Raw genomic sequence first — 25,303 nt, 5'->3', positions numbered from 1 at the left:
CAAAAGGGTTAGATTTTCAGATTTGATTTTATCATCTAAATTGTCCATTTTTGTCTGAGAGTGTTTTGCTGTGAAGGGAGCACTGCGGTGCTACATCAACAACAAGAGGGCATGAAGTGATGAATACAAATGATCAAAGCCAAGCTAAAAAAACACACACACACACACACACACACACACACACACACACACACACACACACACACACACAGTACCAGCATAGCCCACCTATCTTACATTTCTCATATACCTGCCTGTCTGTTAACGGGACTTTGTTGAAAAGCATCTTGTAAGAGACTTTGTAATGACTTGACGATAACTCTTCCACCTCTCCTTATCTCCACAGCAACCCAGGGCGAGGAGAGAGTGTGTGCGTTTATGGACCGGCAGCAACAGTCCGATGTGGACCGGGTGCCGCCGGGGGACGAGGGGCGCATCTCGCCGGAGAACAACTCGGTCAGCTGCGACAAGGGCAGCCACTGCTACGGCCTGTGGGAGAAGAGTCCGCCTGGGGATGTGCACCTGGTCAAACAAGGTGCGGCGGTGTTAATTTTGTCGACTAAAACTATGACGGAAAATGTCGTCGGCTACCTTTTTTCACCGACGAAAACTAAACAAAAACGAAAAACGGAAACTAAAAACTAAGCTATGATGACAACTATGACTAAATATGCTGATGATTTCGTCAACAAATAAAAGCTACACTAAATCTTAGGGAGGGACTAGTGGAGAAGAGATCCAGTAGAACGAAGACACGTCATTTTATGCTTGGTTGTGCTCCGAAAATGTAGATTTAGTCGACTAAATTCTTAAATTTAGTCAACCAAAACTAAAGAGTAAATGGAATGCTCTCACCATGAATTGAATGCACGTAGGGGCCATAATAATTAAATCTTAATATAGTATATATTTAAACGTAAGAATTATGACCCTATGGGCTTTCCATAACGATGAGGGAGACCTGGCGGAGGATGAGACTGACAGCGAATAAAAGGAAGGATGAGAAAGGAAGGGCGTCGGGGACAACCATGCATTAGTTTAATTAAACTGAATTGGTCCTAGACCCTATTCGCACAGTGACAGGATTGCATTACAGTACATTATAATTGAGGACGTCCTGTAGTTTGTAGTAATTATAGAGGAGCTCATTGTTAATTTTTATCTACTTTTTTAATGGCTCGCCATTATTACCTCACATTAAGTGACCAATTGTAAAATTCTGACCCTATCCCATTGGGAGGAAAATGGCTATAACCTGCAAGAGTGATTTCATTTGATTTAGAATGATGTCGTTGGAAACGGGCAACAGGGCGACAAGGCACTAAAAGTGCAGCAAAATAATTTCTTGCTCTAATACATCACATGCTGCGCTTAAGGACGTACTCCATTGGCTTAAGATCCTGTTGGCATAGTGCAAGTGCAATAAACCTTCTGAAGGCATCTTTGGCTTCATATCTACAAAGAATTTCAACTTATTTGATCTGCCATCTCCCATCTACGCTGAAACCCCTGTCTGTGTTCCAACCGTGCTTCGAGTGACAGGTTGACGGCCCAGTGCCGCTAGCTAGTCATATGCTGAATCTGAATCAAACGGAGCAGGCCGATGCTTCCCAATAAATGATGCAAACGATGCATGCAAGTCAGACACGCCATATCACATGATGTTTCATACATACACATACACGCTCAGAGAAACCCTCTTTTCATTGCATTTTTAAGCCACCATTCTGCTTTTATTTCATTTTCACATTTAGTTTCCAATGTCAGTTTAGTTTTGATTCATTCATTTTGCTAGTGTACTTTTTTTGTTGTTAAAAAGGCTAGTTTTAGTAGATTTTTTCTTATTCTTTGTGTTGTTTTGTTATTGTAATATGGGGTAGTCAGGGGCAAGATTGATAAAGCTCAGAAATATAGTGAAAATAGCAGATTTAAAAGCTCAGTCATCTAGAACTGATGATTATGAACCAGGGACCACCACCCTGACCAAGAATCAACCTGGGGACCACCATTCTCTTTGGAGGGGATATGGGCTAAGATTAGTGCTTTGGTAACACTTAATGCATCCCATGTCTATAGTGATCCCACTGTTTCTCAACCAATGGACTACTAGTGGTCCATGGGAAAATGTTTTAAAATGTAAATACATAAATAAAATACCTCTGTTAATAATGACTGTTAAGGGCTTGATTTCATTCGTTGCACAATACTATGTGCAACAAATTATATCAAGCCCATGCATTATTTAACTGAAATATACGAGGGGTCCAGAGCAAAGCAAAATAAAAATAAAAGGTTGAGAACCACTGATCTATTCCTATCCCAAGGTTACCCTTATTCCATTCTCTTATCCAACCTTCCATTAAACTTATGTTAATTGATATATTGATTTGTATCTTATGTATGAGTGAGTGTGATTATATGGGCACATTTCCTAATGATGATGACTCAATCAGACAATCTGGTACACTTCCCCTTCTTGAGATTCTTTTTTTCTTTCTATAATTTTTATCCCACGATTTTGTAACCCTTTTTTCACCCGGTGCCAATTTGCTAAGTGATCCTAGGCACTACACTCCCCCCACCAGCCTAGGGAGGCCAGGGCCGAGCTCATGCCTCCTTCAGTGCATGAGAGCCAACTGACCTTCTTTTCACCCGACAGGGGGGAGTTTCCCCGGTAGGACGTAGCGCTTGGAAGGAACACGTTATTCCAACCAGTTCCCTTCCCCTCCATCAGGCGCCCCGGCTGACCAGGGGGAGGCCGTATAGTGACCAGGATTACTACATGTTTTTGTGAGGGTATTAACTACCCTAGGAGACACGGGGAGAACATGCAAACTCCACACAGAGTGGGCCCTTTCGCCAACCCCACCTAGGGTATGGGCGCTGGTGACGCGGAGGAGAAGACACGCCCCCAGCGCCCACAGCGTCCCCGGCGGGAATCGAACCCAGGACCTTCTAGCTGTGAGGCGACAGCGCTACCGACTGCGCCACCGTGCCCCTTCCCTTCTTGAGATTCTAACTCCCCTTTCTGTGGAATTTCTTGACATCCGACTTCCCAGTAACTGACAACATTGATGCATCATCATGCACTGTGCTGTGGAAGAAAATAAATAAAAAAATCTTCACTTTCCTACATGACTAAATGCATGGTCAGGGACCACATGCAACCATGCACCTCAACGGACCACCAGTAGTCCATGGACCACCTGTTGAAAACCCCTGATCCAGAAGCTCAGTGAGCTTGTACTTGTGCTATTTTCGCCATTAAGAAAAGGACATGATTTTCTCTTTGATTTTAGTTTTTTTTGTAAACACACAATACAGTTTCATTTAGTTACCGTACATTTTTGTAAAGGCCCGTTATTATTTTAGTTTCAATTCTAGTTTATTATTTTGTTGTTAGTCAACTATAATAACCCTGTCCTCTCCATTCCGTCAGGCTGCTGGCCCCATCTGGCCGACCAGCAGGAGTGTCGTGGTGACCGCTGCGTTGTGACCAACCTGCCGCCTCAGATCCAGAACGGAACGTACCACTTCTGCTGCTGCGGCAGCGACATGTGTAACGTCAACTTCACGGAGGATTTCCCCCCGCCCAGCCCCACCACAGCACAGCCACCATGTACGTACGCACACATGCATGCGCACACACACACACACACACACACACACACACACACACAAATATTGTCGCTTTCGGGTGTCCAAAACCTTTACTTTATAAGAAACAGGGAAAAAAATAACCTGTGTTCCAATGGAGTTATTATTTAGTCATAAGCTCTTGCTAATGCTTTTGATTGTTGCAGTGTTTATAAAAGCCACACGACAGCAGCGATATACAAACACAGACATACACATGGAATGTTCACAGACATACTTTCGTGGTGAGTCATGTCTTGGAGACACACTCACACAGTCATAGGTCTGCAGACGTATTTACAGTCGAGCTATTTACACACTAGCTGCTCTAGTTATTCTGTATATGTTTACACTCATGTCTCATGCACAGACGCAAGCACACAGCTGTACATTGGTGGTTATATATTTAAATACACTGTGTATACATGTACAGGCACACAGTCACATGCGCTACATTGCATCCTTAAGAAGGCACTCATAACTAACTTAATGACTTGACTTACTCCTTTTATTAAGAAAGGAATTTAAATTGATAAAGGCCATGGATGGACTGCGGGAGGGAATGTTTTTCTTCACGTACAACATAGTTTCATTGTAACCCACATTCAAATGTGCTAAATCCACATTAATTGGCTCTCGTTCCACTCTTTTCCTACACAATTTGGCAACCTTTTCTATATGCACCTATTCCACAGGCGCTCTTAGCTGCCAAGATATAAAATTCAATTCAATTCAAGTCTTTGCTCATTAAAGCCTGTACTGAGTATTGAAAAACCATTGGAGAGCTAGCTAGTTATTCTATGGTCTGTTTAACAGCCAGGCCAGCGTCACCATCCCCACCAGTCATTCACTGAGCAGTGAGCGAGCAAAGTGTCAAGTTTCAAGGTTGTTCCATGCGGTAGCTGCACACAATGGCAGCAATTCAACGGCATGCTTCAAAGACAACGATCTCCGGGTGCCTGGTGGCTCAGCAAGTTAGTGCACGGACCATGTGATCCTTGTGAGCCGCAACGCCCCGAGTTCAAATCCGACTCCCGGTCTTGTCTCGCATGTCTCTCCTCTCTCTGTCCAAGGTTCCATGTCTACCTACACTCTCGTGTCTAAGAAATAAATCATGAAAAGGCAGATAAAGGAAAAGGGCAAAATAAGCGCGCCACCGAGAGCTCCTCTGCCGTCCTTGTCACCGGGGCGAGGATCAAGGCAGAGATATATAGACTGAACAAAGGGAAATAAATGAATAGAAGGAAGAAATTAGAATGGCCATAACTCGTAGCCATGCAAACTGTGACAGATATATACTGTTGATGGACTAAAGCCTGCCACTGGTTTCTCCTTTCTCCTCTTCCTCACGCCATTCATCTTGCTTTTTTTGTCTGCAAGGCCACCACTTAGCTGCCTGGTGGCCATCAATTATTTTATTACAACAGCCAATTGCAGAAAAATATAAGATCATATTTATTTAAATCATATCTGTAGGCGAGTCGCCAGAGCGTCTCTTTTACGGTCACACAAAAACCTAACATGGGTTTTGTTCTTTCCTGTGACAGTCACGGAAAGTGGATCCCATTGAATCCTCAGCTCACATCAGAAGTGTGGTTTATTCATTTATTCATGAAAAGTATTTCAGGAGTTCAGAGCGAGAGAGAGAGACCTTGTCTCAAGGTTTGCTTGTGTGATTCAGCGTGGTGAAGCTGGGATGATAATTACATGTCTGCCCACGCAGTCACATGCACGCACACAACAGATACAGGTGCAGACATATACATGGTTATACAGACACATATAGTGTCTATTTATAGACGGAGACACCGACAAAAGAAATATCTACCCACTCACACCGACAAAAGAAATGTCTACCCACTCACACCTCCAACCAATGCTGTCTCTCTGCATTCTGTGCATGGTAAGGCGTCTGCACTGTGGGTTCTACTGTACCCGAATGAACATGAAGACAGAATGAAAGGGAGTGTCACGACAAATGGGAGTGTCTCCTCATCCAAAATGAAATGGCCCTCTGCTACTGACCTGAGGCCTGGTTCTATTGTACGCTCGCCGACGGGACACAATGACAAGAAAATGACAAGGAGAAAGCACGGGAAGTGAAAAATGAGACAGACCGGCACTGCACTCCAGTTCTGTCATACGACACCGAAAGCCCGTTTGTGTTTCACATTGAATGTTCCTGTTCATAGCTCGGATGAACGGCGCTGTTAAGACCGCAGCTAAAAGGCAGGCGACGCCGCTTGGCATTTTGCCGCGCCGTAACCTAATAGTTAGAGAAACTTGTCCTGGGAACATACATCCGTGGGTTAGATCCCATTAGCAGCCAGTGGGTCCCATTGACATCCCAGTGTCTTGTCAAACAAGACCCGCTCAATTATAGTTTAGTTTTTCAGGATGAGCGGAAGCAAGGGTGTGAATATTGTTAAACCAGTAGCTGAAATACTGTGTGTGTGTGTGTGTGTGTGTGTGTGTGTGTGTGTGTCAGGTTGCTTCCTGCGCAGCAGCATCCTTGACTCTGAACTCCCTGACCTCAGCTACTGAGAGGGACCTGGTTATGCCTTTTTGTGTTTGTCAGACTGTGTGTGTGTGCGTGCGCCAGCGCAGGCTGCCCTCAGGCTCATGGGGCCATCAATTATGAATTGGAGGCGGTCCCTCTCTCACGGCAGCAGCACTCTCTTTATTGATGTAATCAATGCCACACAGAGTGTGGTCTTACGTGTGCTTGCTTCCGTTCTCTTCCTATTTGTGGAAGTCTGCATTTACGGGAATACTAGTCTGCATGCAGTGTGTGTGTGTGTGTGAGAGAGGGAGATGTGTGTCTATACAGTAGATGAGATAAGCGATCCAACTGGAAAGTGAGGGATACAGTAGCAGTGCATGTGTGTATTATAAGGCTAGTGCGTGCGTCGTCCTGTATGTGTGTACATAGCCTGTATTGCTGATTCAAACTCTCATTAATCACACCTCCCTGAGAGCAGAAATACTAGAACTACGTCAGCTACCACAGCATGCATGTGTGTGTTTGTGTTTTGCCATGACCAGAGTAATTCTGCCAGCTGTATTCACTTAATAACCTGTATTTATGTCTCATCCCAAAGGCCACTCTGCCTACACAGACAGGATACATTTGCATATTTTGTCTCTCTCTCTCTGTATCACTCTTTATCTCTCCCCCTCTGTTTATGTCTGCATTCACTCACACTTTTTCATTCATCGATCCCTCTCACACCACACCAACTCTCAACTCTCTCTCTCTCTCTGTCTATTTCACTCTCTCTCACTCTCTCCCTCCCCTTCTTTCTCTCTCGTTCTGTCTCTCTGCGTGACAGTTTTCCAGACCGTTGGGCCGTGCTTCATGCGTGTTTGAGCTCAATTGATCGCATTTTTCCCACGTGCGTTTGTGCATACATACCCGTGCATCCATGCGTACGCAGCGGCGCTTAGCCTCACATGACCTGCACATGGCACGTGTATAGGGACATTTGAATTGTTTTCAATTAAAGTTTTGGTTGTATGTGCTTGTTATTTGGCCTTCTCTCTGTGAACCTATACTTGTGCACAGCCTAGAATACACAGCCCAGCTCTGTAAGCCTGCAGATAAGCAGTATGTGGCTGTTGTGTATTCCTGTTCTAGACTGCAGTGCTGTCCACTCTCCTAGTATTCTCTCTCCCCCGCCTTTCTTTCTCTCTACCCCTCCCTTCCTAGCTCTCTCTATCTCTCTCTCTCTCTCTGCAGTGAGGGCTGTGGGCTTCATTGCCTCTTACTCAGCTGAGCATGCAGCAGTACAGATACAGTAGCCATTCCGTTTCATTGAGCTCACAGGGCCCTCCAGTCAAAACAAACCAATGCTTTTAAATGCAGCCTCTCCCTCATTCACAACTCTCCTCCCCTGTGGCGCCTGCTTTCACCAGAACACAATTATACAAGCAACTCCTCTGCAAGGTACATGCAACATCACTGCAAAGTACAAGCCACTCCACTGCAAAGTACAATCCAAGACCACCAGTTACTACCTTTAGTCTATAGGGACAACCGGAATGCATTGTTGCAACAATTTGCACAAAAATGTACACCACGAGGTGGAGATTTAATAATAAAAATGGGATCATGAAGATCCTAAGATCCACATGGGAACAGCATGGCTTCATGTGAATCTCGGACTTAATGTGGCCTGCTTGGCCCTAATCAACCCAGCGGTTTGTGAAATTAGCTGTGGATACACGGACACACACACACAGACCGACTCTCTTATCGCCGACTAGCCTTCTACAGAGCAACGCTATTAAAATTAACTCATAGCACTGATGATATGCAATAGAAAATCTGAAAAACTCAAACTTAGCGCGTGGCGATCAACCGGAAATATATCAAAACCGATATTTAGAATCGGTTGACTTGATCTTGCTCATTGAGGTTAATTCAACACATTTGTTTTTTGTAATCGATTAGTCTGATTAAGCACTTATCCCTGTATTATAGTACCTCGGTATGATGGTATAATGGTGTTGTATAAAATTAGTGAAAATTGTTGATCTACATAACAAGCTCACAAAGGCCAAATACTCATGATATTGATTTGAAGTCGTATGGCTACCCAACCCTAATTCAACTATTATTTGGTTAGGCTAGAATCTCTGTTGTTACACAACCAGGATGAGAGGTAACTGCTGTGGGGAAACAATTGGTAATTCAATGGGTCTAGTGGGGTGTAATTGCCAGTGAGTGAATACCTACAGGTCCTGCAAAGCACACGGCTGGACACCACCGCTGTCATGGATGCAGGGCAGAATGGACATCAGAAACAGCAAATCTGATGTTGAGGTTTCAAGCTTTCGGTGAAGATGGGCTCCCGTACATTACATACCTGACGTTAATCTCTCCCATCATGCATTGCTCCCCCCCCCCCCCCCCCCCCCCCCCCCTCTTACAGATGCTCGCACGCTACATTACGAGGAGACAGTGATCATCGCCCTGGCAACCGTCTCCGTGTTGGCCGTGGTCGCGGTGGCAGCCTTCTTTGGTTACCGCATGTTGCATGGTGAGTTGCCACGCCGGCACGCTCGATCAAGGGTCAGATGATGTTCTATATCTGGGCTATGATAGTGAGGGCATGACTGGAATCTGAACATACTGTTGCGTGTGTGTGCGCGTGTGTGCTTGTGTTTCTTAACAGGTAACGGTAAGCAGGGACTCCATAATCTGAACATGATGGAGGCAGCAGGTTCTGAGAGCTCTCTGGACCTGGACAATCTCAAACTACTGGAGGTCAGTTTCACACGTGTGCGACTGTGCATGCTTTTTCACTGCTTCAGCTATCTTCCAATTCAATAAAGAAATGTAAATCAAATCCAGTGAATAAGTTGAGGAGGAAAGATGTTGAGATGTGTATTTAAACTGCATAGCTGGTGTCTGTGCTACAGTGTGGTCAGAATCACAAACGACGCAGACACTGCAATGCCTTTCAACAACTGCTTTTAGACAACTCGTCTCGTTCTCCGTTTTGCAAGATGAAAACCTTCAGTTTCCATGCTGTTCACTCCTTGCCATATTGAATATTGTTGCAAGGTCTGAATTCAGAAAGCTCTCTTCCTTTCCTATCCAGCTTGTAGGCAAATAGTATTGATTACCCACACAGTTTCTATCTCTCTCTCTCCCAGTTGATTGGTCGTGGTCGGTACGGGGTGGTGTACTGCGGTTCCCTGGACGAGCGTCCGGTAGCCGTCAAGGTGTTCTCCGCGGCCAACCGGCAGAACTTCCAGAACGAATGCTCCATCTACCGGCTGCCACTGCTGGAACACGACAACATCGGGCGCTTTGTAGCTGCGGACGAGCGCACTGGAGCCGAAGGACGCACCGAGTACCTGCTGGTCATGGACTACTACCCACATGTAAGTGTGTTTGTGTGGGTGTGTGTGCGTGCATTGTTTTTCCCACACGTCATATGAGAGCACGTTTCTTTTGTGTGTAGCTGTGAGTGTGCACGTTCTGGGTCAGAAGGACGTGATTGTGGATGCTGTTGTAGTACTGAGAGGCTGCCCGTCAAGGTCCTCTCCCTCTCTGCTTTCACTGCAGTTTGTTTCGTTCCAATGTTCCGTCACCTTCTGCTGTTTGCTGTCTGCAGAAACTCTTCTGTTTTAAATTTCATTAAAAATTGTTTTATCTGCTGGAGTCAAGCTGGCATAACAATAATGCACAAAAAAACTGTCCGTTTCATAAGTGGAGGTCAGCTGACCCCCGGCCAGCCTATGAAAGACACTTATGCACCAGGACACCAGTGGTAATGCACGTTTCCATGGCAATGTAGAGCAAGCCAGGACAGGAGCCTGGGACGCAAGTTGTATTCAAATGAACAATAATCCATTTAAGTCTAGCATGCCTAATGCAATTTCCTTAGAGGAGAGGATGTGCGCTTGGCCATGGGCTTGTTTATCACTCAAGAGATGTGTGTGTGTGTGTGTGTGTGTGTGTGTGTGTGTGTGTGTGTGTGTGTGTGCGTGTGTGCGTGTGTGCGTGTGTGTGTGTGTCAGGTTGTAACCACTACACATGTTTTGGCGACCAATGCCAATAATTCACCATTCATATAAACTCTTTTATTACATGATTAAATAAAGAAGTCTAATCCAGGGATGTCGCCGTGGTTTGTCGGGAACATTTCCTCTTGCAAATGATAAAACGTCAGAAGCTTTAAAAAAGCCTAGCACAGTGTCAGTGGGACAAACCCAGATTTGATAATATATCGGAGTAAGACCGAGTGAGCTTGCTTTGAGTTATGGTGAACACAGAGATAAAAATTAAAAGCAGTATCAAGGATTACTGGTATGTTCCTACAGTATGAATTCCTTGCTGTTTTCTATTAAGTTTTAAAGCTGCTGTAATATTGATTTGTTTATATGAACAAAATGGTGTCTAATAGCGATGTGGCTTTGTTCCATGTGTATCTCTGACTATATTTGGCCAGTCCATGACGTTATCTATGACTTGTTTTTTTAAAAGAAGCAAGAGGAAGCATTGGGTTCACTGGCACAGCTAAAATGTGACAATTACTGTGAAGTGACTTGGATGGGACAGTAGTTAGAACTACTCTGTGTGTGTGTGTGTGTGTGTGTGTGTGTGTGCTTTCGTTCCCTACCTTTGTTGATTGCACTTATTGTAAGTCGCTTTGGATAAAAGCGTCTGCTAAATGACTGTAATGTAATGTAATGTAATGTAATGTGTGTGTGTGTGTGTGTGTGTGTGTGTGTGTGTGTGTGTGTGTGTGTGTGTGTGTGTGTGTGTGTGTGTGTGTGTGTGTGTGTGTGTGTGTGATGAGTTCAGAAACAGGAATGACTTATCACTTGTGTGTGTCCCTTTCTCTTTTCTGCCTCACTCTCTCACTCCCTCTTTCATTCACCCCTACATCAATAACTCCTGCCACTTTCTCTCCTCTCCCCAGGGTTCTCTGTGTCGCTACCTGACAATCACTGCCAGTGATTGGGTGAGCAGCTGTCGGCTAGCCCACTCCGTCACCCGCGGCCTGGCCTACCTGCACACTGAGCTCTTTAAAGGAGGTGAGCCAAAGGGCACACACATGAAACGCACACAGACAAATACACAGTAACGCTCAAATGCATGTTTAAATACATAGTCACTCGCAGCTGACTCAGGCTGCCTGCGCCATCTGTCTGCAACACACAAACCAACTGGAGAACACTACCTCCACACCCAAGAAGTACTGTTTTAGAAAAGTGTGTGTGTGTGTGTGTGCGGGCGCGCGCTTGTGTGTACGCGCGTGCATGCTCACACTAGATACTTCCCACAATCCCCCGGGACTGCAGCATGCAGCTCATATTTGGCTTTCCGCTCTCTGCATCCCTGCATTTGGACACACACACATACACACACACACACACACACACACACACACACACACAAACTGCATGCACTTCCAGCCAGGGGTATTTATAGACTGACCGCAGGCAAGCCACGGAAAGAGGGAGGAATGAAAAATGGAGTGAGAGAGGGATTCAAATGACAAGTCAATGTCCTATGGTCTAACTGGACGGTAGTGAACGGAAGAGTTGAGCTCAAATTAAAGCCAACGAGCGAGAAAATAACATCCAAGTAGACTCTCTCTCAATGGTGCTAACATGCTTTTAGAACGTCAAGGTAGCATTGTTTAAACCTCCTCAAACCTCCACCGAGAACATGGAGGACGTTCAGGCTGACAGAGATGTGCATTCATGAACTGTGTGTGTGTGTGTGTGTAAGAGAGAGCGAGATTGTGAATAAAGGGATGCTGGAGGGATTGTGACATCAGAAGCACATAGAAAGATCAGGATTGATGGAGAGAGAGATCAGGGTTTGAAACATAGCTCCCCTGACAGATGCATGAGCTCCACAGAAACCCTCCTTTGAGAAATGTAGTGGGAGCTCTAAAATAGAATTTTTGGTCCCACTGGTTGTTTCTCATGTTTATATTTTCCTGTATATTTAAGTTTCTGATAAATAATAGGCTAGTAGTAAGGCACTTATCTACGTTCATTCGTGCATAGCTATTTCCGATAATTGTTTGTCTATTGCTGCTGTGGCCATCCATGCATGTGCACTAAATGTATATTGTCTTTTGAGTGAATCTCTACTGGTTGTTTGAACGAGGCTGTGGCCATGTTCATAATTGTCATGGGATGTTTAACAAAGTAATGCAAACCACAGCCTGGCCACAATGCGTTGGTATTTTTATTGTTTCTTAGTGATAATGAAAAAAAAATGTTCTTTTTTGTTTCAATAATAAATGTATAGATAGTGTATTTTTGCATGTAAGCGAGCACATTCATGTATGTGACCTGCATGTGTATATATACAGTATCCTCCCACCACAGGGTTCCACGAAAGCCACAATGTAATTTGAACACTGGAGAATTATATAGACCTGGTGTTTCTCAATTCTGCTTTGACTAAGAGCAGAGTCCAACGGGTTGTGGGGGCGCTAGACTGGTACAATACATCAAACATCAGCAGTGGTAGCAGACAGCACAGCTTTCCTCTGGTCGTTTGGCTCCTTGCGCCACCTGCTGGAACAATTAGGCATTGCGCACACAGGCAACAACATGCCCTTGTTTTAATCCCTTTGATTTAGATTAGATTAGATTAGATTAGATTGGATTAGATTAGAGTGAGCTTGCTTTGAGTTATGGTGAACACAGAGATAAACATTAAAAGCAGTATCAAGGATTACTGGCATGTTCCTACAGTATGAATTCCTTGCTGTTTTCTATTAAGTTTTAAAGCTGCTGTAATATTGATTTGTTTATATGAACAAAACAGTGTCTAATAGCGATGTGGCTTCGTTCCATGTGTATCTCTGGCTGTATTTGGCCAGTCCATGATGTATCTATGACTTGTTTTGGCAAGGTGTCAGCTCAATCTGACCGCCATTGACATTATTATTTTTTTAAACTTAGATAAACTTTGGCGCACTGGCAGTGTGCACAAGAAGTTCAGTGGTATGCCACGGAAAACAGACAGAAACACAGACGGACCCTTTTCTAGACGGCTCGCCTCCTACAGAGCCACAATGGAAAAATAAACGTCATTGTCCTCTACTTTGCTTTTGCTCAAGTTTTCTCTTCCCTGTTCTCTCCACCTCTCTCTCCCTCTTGTATCATCACCCACCTACCACTTTCTTCTCCCTTTTTCACTGTTGTTCTCTCCCTTCCTTCCTTCCTTCCTCCCTCCCTTCATCTCCCTCTCCCTCTCATCCAGATGTGTACAAGCCGGCCGTGTCGCACAGGGACTTGAATAGCCGAAACATTCTGGTCAAGGCTGACCTCACGTGTGCCATCATTGACTTCGGCCTGTCCATGAAGCTGACGGGGAACCGACCGCCGCGCCACGGAGAGGAAGAGAACGCCGCCATCAGCGAGGTGAGAGGCAACCTGAATATCCTGTGTGAAAATAACATAACCATAAGGCTTAATTACATGGGTGCTTGGTAACTCAACCGGTTGGGGCACTTAACCACATGCTCTGTGAATTGAAAGGATCTGGGTTAGAATCCAACTCTGGTCATCATTTCTCACGAGTATTCCTTTTCTTTCTACCCTCAGAAAGTCTTGTTTTTTTAAATAAACATATTTTATTGTTTTTTTTTATAACTCAACAACATGAACGATTGATCTGGAAGAAGTGTTAAATAGTTATAATAGAATTGAGTGTCCAAATTCACTGCCGTTTAAACATTACTAACCGGTATTGAAATGGTCTTAAATATCTTCAAATATACTGTACTTTGCCCTTGGGGTCCCAGATGGCTTTTTTTGTTGGCCAAAAAGGATGAACCATTGACATTCCCCTGACAAATGCAACAAAACCCGAAATCCATATGGTTTCATTTCTTTTTCATCAAGAGAGTTTTCGCTGTCGTTGAGCCAAGCAAAAGTATAATGCATCAAGTAGATGTTGTGTGTATTTTCTGTCTGTGAAACGTTGTAGCATAGCAAATGGTCTCTGGGTATGAATAGACCCCTGTGTCTGGTAGAAGAAGATTAGGAGCTCTTATTTATCTGAGCTCCCTGCAAACGGAGGGGAGTGAATCACACTTCCCCTTTTGTTCTCCCTGCTCCGCCCTACTTCCTCTGTCCCTTCAATCTTAACTTTCTTTTTTTTTTTTTTGCTTCGTCTGTCTTCTCCTGTGTGTCGACTCTCCTCTGACCCGCCTCACTTTGACGTCTTTCCTCCCGCCATCCTTCCTCGGTTGTTCTGTCCATCTCCTCGCTTCATCCCTATACCTGCCTGTCCTTTCTTCTTACATCTGTCTCCTTCTTTCACCGCTCTGTTTATCTGATCCTTCTAAACGTCAACAACCTCCCCCTGTCCATGTATTCCTCTCCTCCCATTGTTCTCCCTTCTATTCCACTATCTTTCTATTCTATCCATCCCCCCTCCATCGTCCCACCTTTGCTTCTCCCCTCCCTTTACCCTTTCATCCATCCATTCTTTGACTCTCTACCCTCTCCTCATCCAATCCTCCCTCTATCCTCCCTCTCAGGTGGGTACTATCCGCTACATGGCGCCAGAGGTCCTGGAAGGGGCGGTGAACCTGAGGGACTGTGAGTCAGCTCTGAAGCAGGTTGATATGTACGCCCTGGGCCTGGTCTACTGGGAGACCTTCATGAGGTGCACCGACCTATTTCCTGGTGAGAGAGAGAGATACATGCTCAGCGCAGCGCGCGCGCACACACACACACACACACACACACACACACACACACACACACACACACACACACACACACACACACACACACACACACACACACACACACACACACACACACACACACACACACACACACACACACACACACACACACACACACACACACACACACACACACACACACACACACACACACACACACACACACACACACACACACACTCTCACACACACACACACACACCTTAATGCATGCATGTACACCTGAATACAGCGTTGCAGAAGCAAGGATCATTTATTATTTCTGCTGAAATTATTTTGTAATGACTAGTCGACTTTAGTACTTTATAGATAGACAGAGTTGGGTGTGTCCTCTGTCTGAAACTTGGGGTTTGTTTTTGCGTCACCCAAAGTGTGCTATCTTTACAACACGGTGTAGTGCACACATACATTTTATATACGTGTATAGATTAATGAGTTGTGTTCTCTCCCTCCATGATCCCAGGGGAGTCGGTGCCAGAGTACCAGATGGCGTTCCAGGCAGAGGCTGGGAACCACCCCACGTTTGAGGACATGCAGGTGCTGGTGTCCCGAGAGAAACAGAGACCCAAGTTCCCCGAGGCCTGGAAGGAGAACAGTCTGGTGAGAGAGAGAGGAAGAGAGAGGGGGGAGAGGTAGAGAGAGAGACAGAGAAGGACGGAGAGAGACACAGTGGGTGTACGCCCCTGTGTGTGTATAATGTGCGCATGCATGGTCAAATCTGGACGCATGCACCTGTATGTATGTATGTATGATTATTTTGGGGGGTCACGGCCTGAAAAGGTTGAGAACCACAGTGTTAAATGTATCTAACAGTAGTGTGTGTGTGTGTGTGTGTGTGTCTTTGCACGCTCTCGCTCGTCAGGCGGTGCGTTCCCTGAAGGAGACCATGGAGGACTGCTGGGACCAGGACGCTGAGGCCCGTCTGACGGCCCAGTGTGCAGAGGAGAGACTGGCTGAGCTGCTGCTCATCTGGGACCGATCCAAGTCCGTCAGCCCCACGCTCAACCCCATGTCCACCACCCTGCACAACGAGAGGTACCATCAAAAACACACACACACACACACACGCACACACGCACTCACACACACACTACGGAGAGCGACAGATATAAGGGCCGTGTTCACACAAAGCGTTTTATGAGCAGAGGAGATATCATGTCCAGAGCACTCGCACGGAGCGTTTATTGATACAGGCATATTGAACCTATCAACCGTTTCTGTGCTCAAACGTCGCGCCATCTGCGTTATTAGCACAAATAGCCTAGCTTAAATAACGTCAAAATTGACTTCTCGTGACAGTGGTACTTATGGGAGCTATTCAGTATTATATATTATTTTCACATTGATTTGATATATTCATTTGTTGTTTTGTTTTGTTGCGTTAGTTTGATTACAGCCATATTGTTTCTGTTTAATTTGTGTTACAGCTAAATGCTTTTATTTTGAAAGCGTTAGCACAGGTGGATTTATTTAAGTCATTAGAGCATAGAATCAGTGGACACCAGGAAAGTGCAAGTGTTTTTTTTACCTGGGTCAGAGTCAGCCAGATTTAACCATCAGTTTGCTGTTTTCTTCTGTAAAGAAGCTGAATAAAATGTCACTAATCTGCACTGCCTGACTGGACAATGGACTCATTCCCTGACACATGCGTAAGATTCGCTGCCTGGTGCCACAGTGGCCTTTTGAGTTTTTATTGTTGTTGACAAATAGCCACTACAGTAATGACTTAAAGTCAGGTCGTCAAGTACCGGGTTTTCAGACACAACCAGAAGGATCAAACGTGACATTGATGGTTAGCAAAGTTGAAGTAAAGTGCTCACAGCGCTCTGCCCAAAAATGCTGGGCGCAGAGAGCGCTGAAACACGATGCTCGGCGCTGGAAAGCTTTACCATAGAAAGGCATGGCAGTTTGATGCTCTATATCTGGGTAACCTCCCATATGATTCTCTGGACAGTAATGATAAGACACTGATTCTGATCCTTCTTGTGGTATGTAAGAAGGCCATTACAAGGAAGTGGATGCAACCACAGCCACCCACTGTGGAGGAGTGGATTGAGATAGTTCATGAGATCTACAGAATGGAAAAACTGTCTTTCTCAATCAAAACCCAAGAAGACAAATTATTTTGGATTTGGTCTAAATGGACTGAATACGTGAAACCAACCAGTTCAGATTTCAAACAAAATTGAAGGTGTTTTTTCTGTGATTACGTGATGCCCCCCCCCCCCCCTTTTCTCAAAGCTGACGCTAATAGATATTTTTATTTTTTTTCGTCTTTGTTTTCGTTTTTTGACTGTCAAAAAAAGTTAAAATGATGGTCATCTATATATATATATATATATGCGCACTTGCAGCTCAAATAACGCTTTCTGTGGACATAGCCCCTAAATGAGCCGTGAGTGACGTTTCCACCTCTGTGTTGCTTCCCACAGGAACCGCATGACCCCCAAGCCCGGCCCGTACACCGACCACCCCTCCTCCTACATCGAGGAGCAGGAGGGCGTGGCCAAAAACACGCAGGCGGACCCCGCCTCCTCCACAAGTGTCCGCACCGGCGGCAGCGAGCGGAACAGGAACTCAATCAACCAGGAACGCCAGCAGCAGGCCAATGCCCGCCTACCCAGCCCGGAGGGCAGCAGTGCCAGCATGGGCCTGAGGGGCAGCCCCTCCGCCTCCTCCACGACCACCACCACCCTCATATCTGAGTCAGAGGGTCCGGTGGGAAGCACCACGGTCCCTGTGTGTCTCCACCTGACTCAGGAGGACCTGGAGACCACCAAGCTGGACCCCAAAGAGGTGGACAAGAACCTGAAGGAGAGCTCTGACGAGAACCTGATGGAGCACTCGCAGAAGCAGTTCTGCTCTCCGGACCCGCTGAGTCCCGGCAGCTCCAGCCTTCTGTACCCGCTCATCAAGATGGCCAGCGAGGCCTCGGGCGCCTCGGATCCCGCCGCCGCTGCTGCACCCCCGATGCCTACTGCCATCTTCCCGCTGCCCAAGCAGCAGAACCTGCCCAAGCGGCCGTCCAGCTTGCCTCTCCGCACCAAGCCTGCAAAGAAGGAGTCCTCATCCTCCTCGCTCAGGTTCAAGTTCGGACGCTCGGGAAAGTCCAACCTGCGGCAGGTGGAGGGGCCAAAAACCAACGTGGGGGTGGCGACGGGGGCCAACGTGGCCGCAGAAGCACACCGGGTCTCCGGCACCAACAACCTGCCTCTACTGCGAGAAACACAAGCCAACGGCACCATTAACGGCCAAGCTAACGGCGGCCTGTCCTCCGTGCCGGCGGGAGGTTTCGGAGGGGCCACGGCCATCCAGAATGGTTCGGTGGCCCCGAGGGCAGACGACGGCCGGCTGAGCCTGGGGGTCATCACGGCCAGCCCCGATGAACACGAACCCCTGCTGAGCCGAGACAGAGAGCAGCCCGACCCCAGAGACACCGCCGCCGGGGTCGTCGCCCTCCACTCGGCCCGACCCAACTCCAACAACAACAACAGCAACACGGGCCACGGCCAGGGGGACGGAGAGAGTGAGGGAGAGAGCGACGGAGGAGAGGACGAGGGGCACGGTGAGGGGGGCAGCAGGGATGCCACTGGAGCCCCGGGAGAGAGCACCAGCTCCGGGTTCGGGTCAGGGTGCGGTGGGGCGATTCCCCAGGCGGCCAGTGCCGGAGTCACCATGAGAGGGGAGGCCCTGCTCAGGCAACCCAAAGCCCGCAGGCCAGAGAGACCCAACTCCCTGGACCTGTCCTTCACTACTAGAGACCTGACATCTCTAGGTGAGCTCACATCCTGAACACAAAGGCTGTCGCTTATTGGAAGTTAACACACTGATTCATGAATGTCATATGAAAAATAGTTAGCATTAGCATTTTATTGTTTTATGTTTACTATTATATTTACTTTGCTGTGTATACATTCTGTTTATTACTATAAAGACAGCCTATATACTCACACAGTCACTCATAGTCAGGATTTTGGGGGCGATACCGATCGCAAAAATAATCATGATTATCATTCTAGTCAAAATCGTGCAGCACTAACTGTGTGTATGTGTTGTCCAGGGGAGGATTTGGCACAGCACGAAGGGACGCAGGGGACAGGAGAGAAGATAAAGAAGCGTGTTAAGACGCCGTACTCGCTGAAGAGATGGCGTCCCACCACCTGGGTCATCTCTTCGGACGCCCGGGGGCCCGAGGTCAACAACAATGGCTCCAGCGGAGCTCAGGGTCCCAACCAGAGCCGGCCCAAGTCCGCCTCGGCCATCTACCTCCGCGGAGGGAGCTCAGCCAGCGATCCCAACGATACCCGTGTGTGAACTCGCAACCTTCGAGGACTCTTACACAACGGCTGATAATGGTGGGGCAGGGGTGGGGGGGGTCTGGTTTGTTTTTAAGCTCTGTTTTTCTGGGTTTTGAATCTCTTTCAGCAAGAGGAAGCTATCAAGAGTCTCGTAAGCAAGCGGCCCGATCATGTACAGAAAAACTGGTCTGTCTCACTGTATCGCCCTGCGCCTCTCCAGCAACGGCATTGCTTTAAATGGAATCCAGCTATGCAGCATTTCTTGTCCTCCGTTTATCGTTTGTCTTGTCGATTTATTTGATGTCGTGACATTTTTCTCTTCGGGTGCGTAGTGGCGACGTGCCGACCAGATTTTTTATTTTTCATTTCCTAGCTGCACTTTTTGTAACCCGTTCTGATCAGTGTTGACGAGTCCTGTCTGTTGCAACCGCAACAAGAAGCAGTCTCTAAACTCAACATGGCGACGAAAAACAATCAATTATAAGCATTTTTGTTTTCAAAAGATAAAATTAAAAATCCCTGCATTTTTGCTACACCGTGTAATGGCCGAAACTAGGGTCTGTAATTGAATTGACGGTCTTAAAAGACAGAACAAACTACTTTTTTATTTCATTGATTTGTATGCAATACCAGATTTATGTCTGCCTACGTATCCTTTTTTTTGTATCATATTTCTTAATTGTGCAATAGAATATAGCTTTTAGGTGCTTTTGATGTTTTTTTTATTGTATCCGTCGTTTTATTCCTTGATTATAATTTTTTATGTGTTTAATCTCTGTTGCACTTATAAGTAGTCACAATCGTTTGTAAAGCAATCCACGATGCCCTATCGCCCGCTCAGTCTCATGAGGGGAGATGACGGACGACAATCTCCATATCAATCTATTTTCCTGGACGTTGTCTGCTGGAGTGTGGGGGAAAAGAGACTGATTTAACAATCAATCCCAACACTAATGACAATGGCTGTGGAAGTTCTTGTATTTCCCTGCTTGCACAATGACATCGGGAGCGACTCTGAGCTAGCGATGAGTCTGTTCACACACTACAATCACCAGACGGTCGGAGAGATCTGTTACAAAATGACCGACTCAATCAACCGTACCACTATCAGCTATGACCTCACTGTGAACTGTTGGATTGTCGGTCGTACAAACTTAACCAAGCCCAGGTTTTTATTTTCTCTCAGAACCCGCTCGGAAATCAGACTTGTCTCAAAAAGAAAAGAAAAAAGAGAAACCAATTTTGTCTAAAGCACGCTGGATATTATTTCTGCCTCTTGTCTTCTCTCATCCATTGATGTTTGGTTGAGTGTGCACACAAGAGTGAGTGATTGCGCGAGTGACTGTGTGTCTGTGTGAGAGAGAGAGAGCGTGTGTGTGAATGAGTGAGTTGTGTGCACGTGCTATGTCATTTTCTGTCTGCAAGGATTTGAAGTGTGCAGATCCGGCGCTGTACATGCGTACCGAAATTATGTTGTTAGGTATTTCTCAGCGCTGCTTCAGGGCATATGGAAAAAAAATCTCATTTATGTTTTTGTAATCTGTAATTTGTATGAGAAAATATATGTATGTGTATTGCATTGATATTTGCATCATTTTTATGACATGTTTTGCAGCATTCAATGGACATGGCTTTGATTCCATTGCTATGCCTCCCGCTCTGTACAATTTCTGTAAACATTTTCAAGTCAATATGGAAGAAAAAAAATCTCAATAAATGTATGAAAGAATTGTTGGTTGCATCTATTATGAAGGCTCTTATTGTGTCAGAGGGGGCTCTGCATTCAGCTTTGTACTGAAATAATAAAACCCATATACTTATGAGAGTACTGTATATGACTGGTTAGAGATGTTGGTCGTTTAAGGATTCAATAACTTGAGGTTGCAATGAATGAAAATACTTTCTAACTTTCTACTTTTCTAACATGCACCTGAAGTATATTTTACCAGGGCCACACACAGTAGTCTCCTCCACTAATTATAAACTAAAATGGTTTCATCAGGGGCATGATAATAAAACAGCCATAGTTACTGCATAGTATGGCATGGTATGTTATAGTGTCATTTATGGTAGTATAGATGTATGATAGTACAGGATAATTCATATAAAAAAGACTTCCAGACCCACACTTAACACCTTCAGTTCCATGTTAGTGTGTTTCTGAGTGACATTCTGTTCAGTAGAAACATTACGTACTACCTAAACTGTTCCAAAGCCTCTGGGCAGCAATAGAGAGGAAATTGTCACCTTTAAACTTGAATCAGGACTGTAGAATGGACAAAAGTAATTAGTTAGGTAGAAGATCTAGGAGGCCTGGAGGTGGAATGGGGGCAGAGGAGGTCGGGAATATAATATGGTGTCAACCCATATAGTTAGAAAGGAAAACATTACACTCCAGCTCCATGTGAAGTTTTTACGGGGCCAGAGCTCAGGCACTGAGCTGGGCTCCGTTTTAAGATTGGCATTATTCCGCTTCTCCTTCTGCAGTTCTGGCTGAACCGTGCTGTCGCTTTTTACGAAACTCGGCCATATCGTAGATGGAAATCAAGAAATAAATCTCACAATCTTTTGTCAAAAGGTGGCGCTATAGCACTCAATTGAAAATGCCAACTTTGAACAGGTACAACTCATGCCCTGTTTGACCTACAGCCATGAAACTTCCATACACATATGCGTCTCCTCATGCTGAACAACTTTCACACTCTGACTTTTGACCTCTGACCTTTAGATCTCCCACCATTTTGAATTATATGAAAAACAGTCATTGGCTCTTAACTTCTGCATTTTTTCACTTAGGTATGGAAAATCCGCTACTAACGTTTTGTCGGCAGAGGTCCAAAGTTCATGTGTAAAGAGTTTCGTGCAGATTACTCAAAAATCCCAGGAGGAGATTTTAACTCTTGCAGTTTTATGAAAATTATTCATCTGCCCCTAACACATACATGCAGACTCACATTTCTTTGAAACTTTGCAGAAATGTTGAGTGTCATTCCAAATATCACTGAAACCAATCTTACTCCAATTGGCCAAAGGGGGGCGCTATAGCAATTTATTTTTAAATGCAAACTTTAAACAGGCATAAGTCATGCCTCGTTTGGCCGAAAGTCGTGAAACTTGCTTACACTTGTGCCTTGACTCATGAGGAACACATGTATCACTTTGACCAGTAAGCTCCGCCCTTAGATTGTCCTAAATTCTGAGCAGTTTGAAAAACACTTAAACCCAGGATTTTTCAGCTATTTGCATGAAACTGTATTATCTGTGTGAGCTCCTTTTTCACCGGTTAAGGTCCCTTGGTCCAATGGCTTCTCGCCAAAGCTACTGTCATACAACCGCAAGGTCGCCAGTTCAAAATCACTTCAGGCAAACTCCATTTAAAGTGAATTGCAAACAGCATGACGTTATCAATGAATACATGTGCAATTGTTAAAAATGAGATGAAATGCTTATTTGAGATTATGTTTTTTCAATGTATGACATACTTAATTGTGAAAATAGCCGGTCTACAATCTCGCAACGTTTTGTGAGCTTGTAGATCGGCTAGTTTCTGTTCCGAGGAGACTTACAATTTCTCTATCGGTAGATGGTTAGGGAACCAGTGATCTAGAGTAGTTAGCAAAACAGAGGCTTGGTTCATCAGGGTCGGAAAGAGTTATATATATCAACAGACGCTGACAGGGTTACCATATGTCTAGCTCAATGAGAAGAAAGGCAGCCTGTGAGTCCGGAGGTTACCTGTTCGATCCCCGTCCCCGACGATGTGTTGGGGTGATCATAATTTGCCATTCTTAGGTTTACACATAGTGGTTCTCGAGGTTAGGGCTAGGCATACTTTTACTGAGGTTAGGGTTAGTGAGGGTTTAAAATGCTCATTTGTTAATTAAATGGTCTTTTTTTCTCTCAAGTTCAGTCTTCTATGGCTTATTGTGCATATTACTTATCATTGCTTCTTTATTTTTTCATTCACTGGCCCTGTATTATTGCTGCTTGCAGCTATATTCTTTATTTGAAGTTTCTTCTGTCCAGACTACTTCAAGATCAGAGATTTTTTTTTAAACAAATAGTTCAGAGGGTATTGTCCAATCAGGGTAGGACAGACAATTAAGAGGCCTTCAGCCAATCAAATCAATTTAAACAAATGAAACACAGTATGCCTCACATCAACACAAACAAAAGTGACAAACATCAGTCCTAGATTAACCTTTTAATCTGGATAGTGAATAGAGGTCAGTTACACAAAACATTTTAAGTCATAAAGATTTAATCCACAAGTTACAAAATAGAAGAAGAATAAAAAATATCTTTGCAATTAGTCTGGCTGAAGGTGAAGGTCATTCCAGACAATTTATCTTTTGTTCCTCTCAGTGCTTTATGTTTTTTTTTGGAAGTATGTTTTGGATCATTATCTTTATTAGTTTGGGCAACACACTATACTATACTTGTGCGACTTTATTAGTGTGGTTGGGGGTTAGCAGAAATTTCCGAATATTTATTTAAAATATTTTACGCCTGGAACCAAGCCACCCAGGCTCCTGGTGATTCATGACCATAAAACATTTGATCCTGTGAAAAAACAATTGAATATCTTATTATAGGATATACTATATTTAATAAATACCCTTTGTTTAAAAAAAAATGTTTTATGGTCACTCGGAGTTATGTGAAACTAATGTTTTGATATTACTCCTTCCAGGATATCCAAACTGACAAAATACGTCACCACTCTTCAAAAGGGACAGATCTACAAGCTGACAATGCGGCACAACGCACCGCATGACAACTTGTAGATCAGCACAAGTGAGTCCCTCGCGCGATTGAACGTTTATAAAGTAAACAGCCAACTCCTGCGTGTAATGAAGAGAATAATTAGTTTGTTTACAGTTTAACCTCACGATCAAAGGCGTGACATTGGAGTTGGCATGAAAGTCCAATAGGCGAAACTGTGGCCACACTTACACACAATTTGCATCATAATATATGCATCCAAGCAATAGATCGTTGACATCTTTTTTCTTTATTTTTTTTACATGTGTTGACAAATGTTTGGCACTGTTGTAATTGGTTTTGCATGAAAAATAAGGCATTCTAATGACATACGCAAGCTTTGGTCCCTCATAAGTCTGCTTCGATACACATATGCGTCTCCTCATGCCTAACAACTTTCGTGGTCTGACATTTGACCTCTGACCTTTAGATCTCCCACCAAATGTAGGGTAAATGATATTCTTTTTTGTTCTTATTCTGATAGTAATCATTGCTACAGATTGTTTGTTCGGTCACAGGGGCCTCTCCAGCTCTTTAGTTAACAGAATATAGTACATTTTCAGGTAGGTGACAACATTTAAGCCAATCAGGAGAGAGCTGCAAAATGCATTTTCTGTTTAATAAAGAGCTGGAGAGACATGGGAGACTCCTTTTACTGAACAAACACTCTATAGCAATGAGTGCTATCAGAATATAGAGATATTTAACACTTATTTTAACAAAAGTAAATCACTTACCCTACCTTTAAAATCAATCTCCTGGGATTTTTGAGCAATCTGCACAAATCTTACACATGAACTTTGGACCTATGCCGACAAGAAATCCTGGCGAAATGTTTTTAAGTGAAGAAATTAAGCTTTTAGGAAACAATGAATATTGCAGTTTTATGAAGATTATTCATAAGATTGTTACAAACTTTAAAACCTCCAGCTTACTGTGGACACCTATGCGTGGACACCTGTGTGGACACCTATGCTTTTTCTTTTAAATAATGTGTAGTTTTTCAAATATTTAACTTTAAGCGCCCAATGCCACGGCCATTTAAAGGGTAGCAACATTAACGAACACATGAGTCTATCTATACCTGTTACAATGCTCTTTACCCCAGGGAGCCAGATTGGTCATATGCTGTGTCGCTACTGCCAGGATTCGATTCCATGACCTTGTGGTTCAGAGTCTAGAGCTCTTCCAACTGGAACTACCCAGACTCAAGAGAAATCACACATTGACATTCCATCAACGTGCAGTTTTTGCACTACAGATTATTTATTTATTATTATCATCTCATTTTTGAGTGGTGCCAACCACTCCTATATCTGACTTTGTCCGTGTGTCCGTACGTATGTATGTCTGTCCAATAAA

The 25,303-nt window shown here is 44.6% G+C and overlaps 1 protein-coding gene across 1 annotated transcript in view; it reads left to right on the top strand.

Annotated features, from left to right (window-relative positions):
- LOC311040886 (bone morphogenetic protein receptor type-2-like) overlaps positions 1–20,923 on the top strand; it is a 40,968-nt gene extending 20,045 nt beyond the window's left edge. Inside the window, exons 2-13 of the mRNA XM_084051267.1 lie at positions 347–535; positions 3,440–3,619; positions 8,571–8,678; positions 8,814–8,905; positions 9,298–9,528; positions 11,073–11,187; positions 13,382–13,542; positions 14,667–14,814; positions 15,343–15,479; positions 15,742–15,914; positions 17,312–18,654; positions 18,940–20,923. Coding sequence (XP_083907393.1) covers positions 347–535; positions 3,440–3,619; positions 8,571–8,678; positions 8,814–8,905; positions 9,298–9,528; positions 11,073–11,187; positions 13,382–13,542; positions 14,667–14,814; positions 15,343–15,479; positions 15,742–15,914; positions 17,312–18,654; positions 18,940–19,193 — 3,131 coding nt within the window. The 3' untranslated portion in view covers positions 19,194–20,923. The remainder of the gene's footprint in view (positions 1–346; positions 536–3,439; positions 3,620–8,570; positions 8,679–8,813; positions 8,906–9,297; positions 9,529–11,072; positions 11,188–13,381; positions 13,543–14,666; positions 14,815–15,342; positions 15,480–15,741; positions 15,915–17,311; positions 18,655–18,939) is intronic.
- Positions 20,924–25,303: the final 4,380 nt, after the last annotated feature.

Source organism: Gymnoscopelus microlampas (genome assembly GCF_963454915.1).
Source record: "Gymnoscopelus microlampas genome assembly, chromosome: 24".
In the NCBI taxonomy this organism is placed as follows: domain Eukaryota; kingdom Metazoa; phylum Chordata; class Actinopteri; order Myctophiformes; family Myctophidae; genus Gymnoscopelus; species Gymnoscopelus microlampas.
Note: the sequence above shows the minus strand (reverse complement) of the source record. Positions and strands in the feature narration are given on the sequence as shown.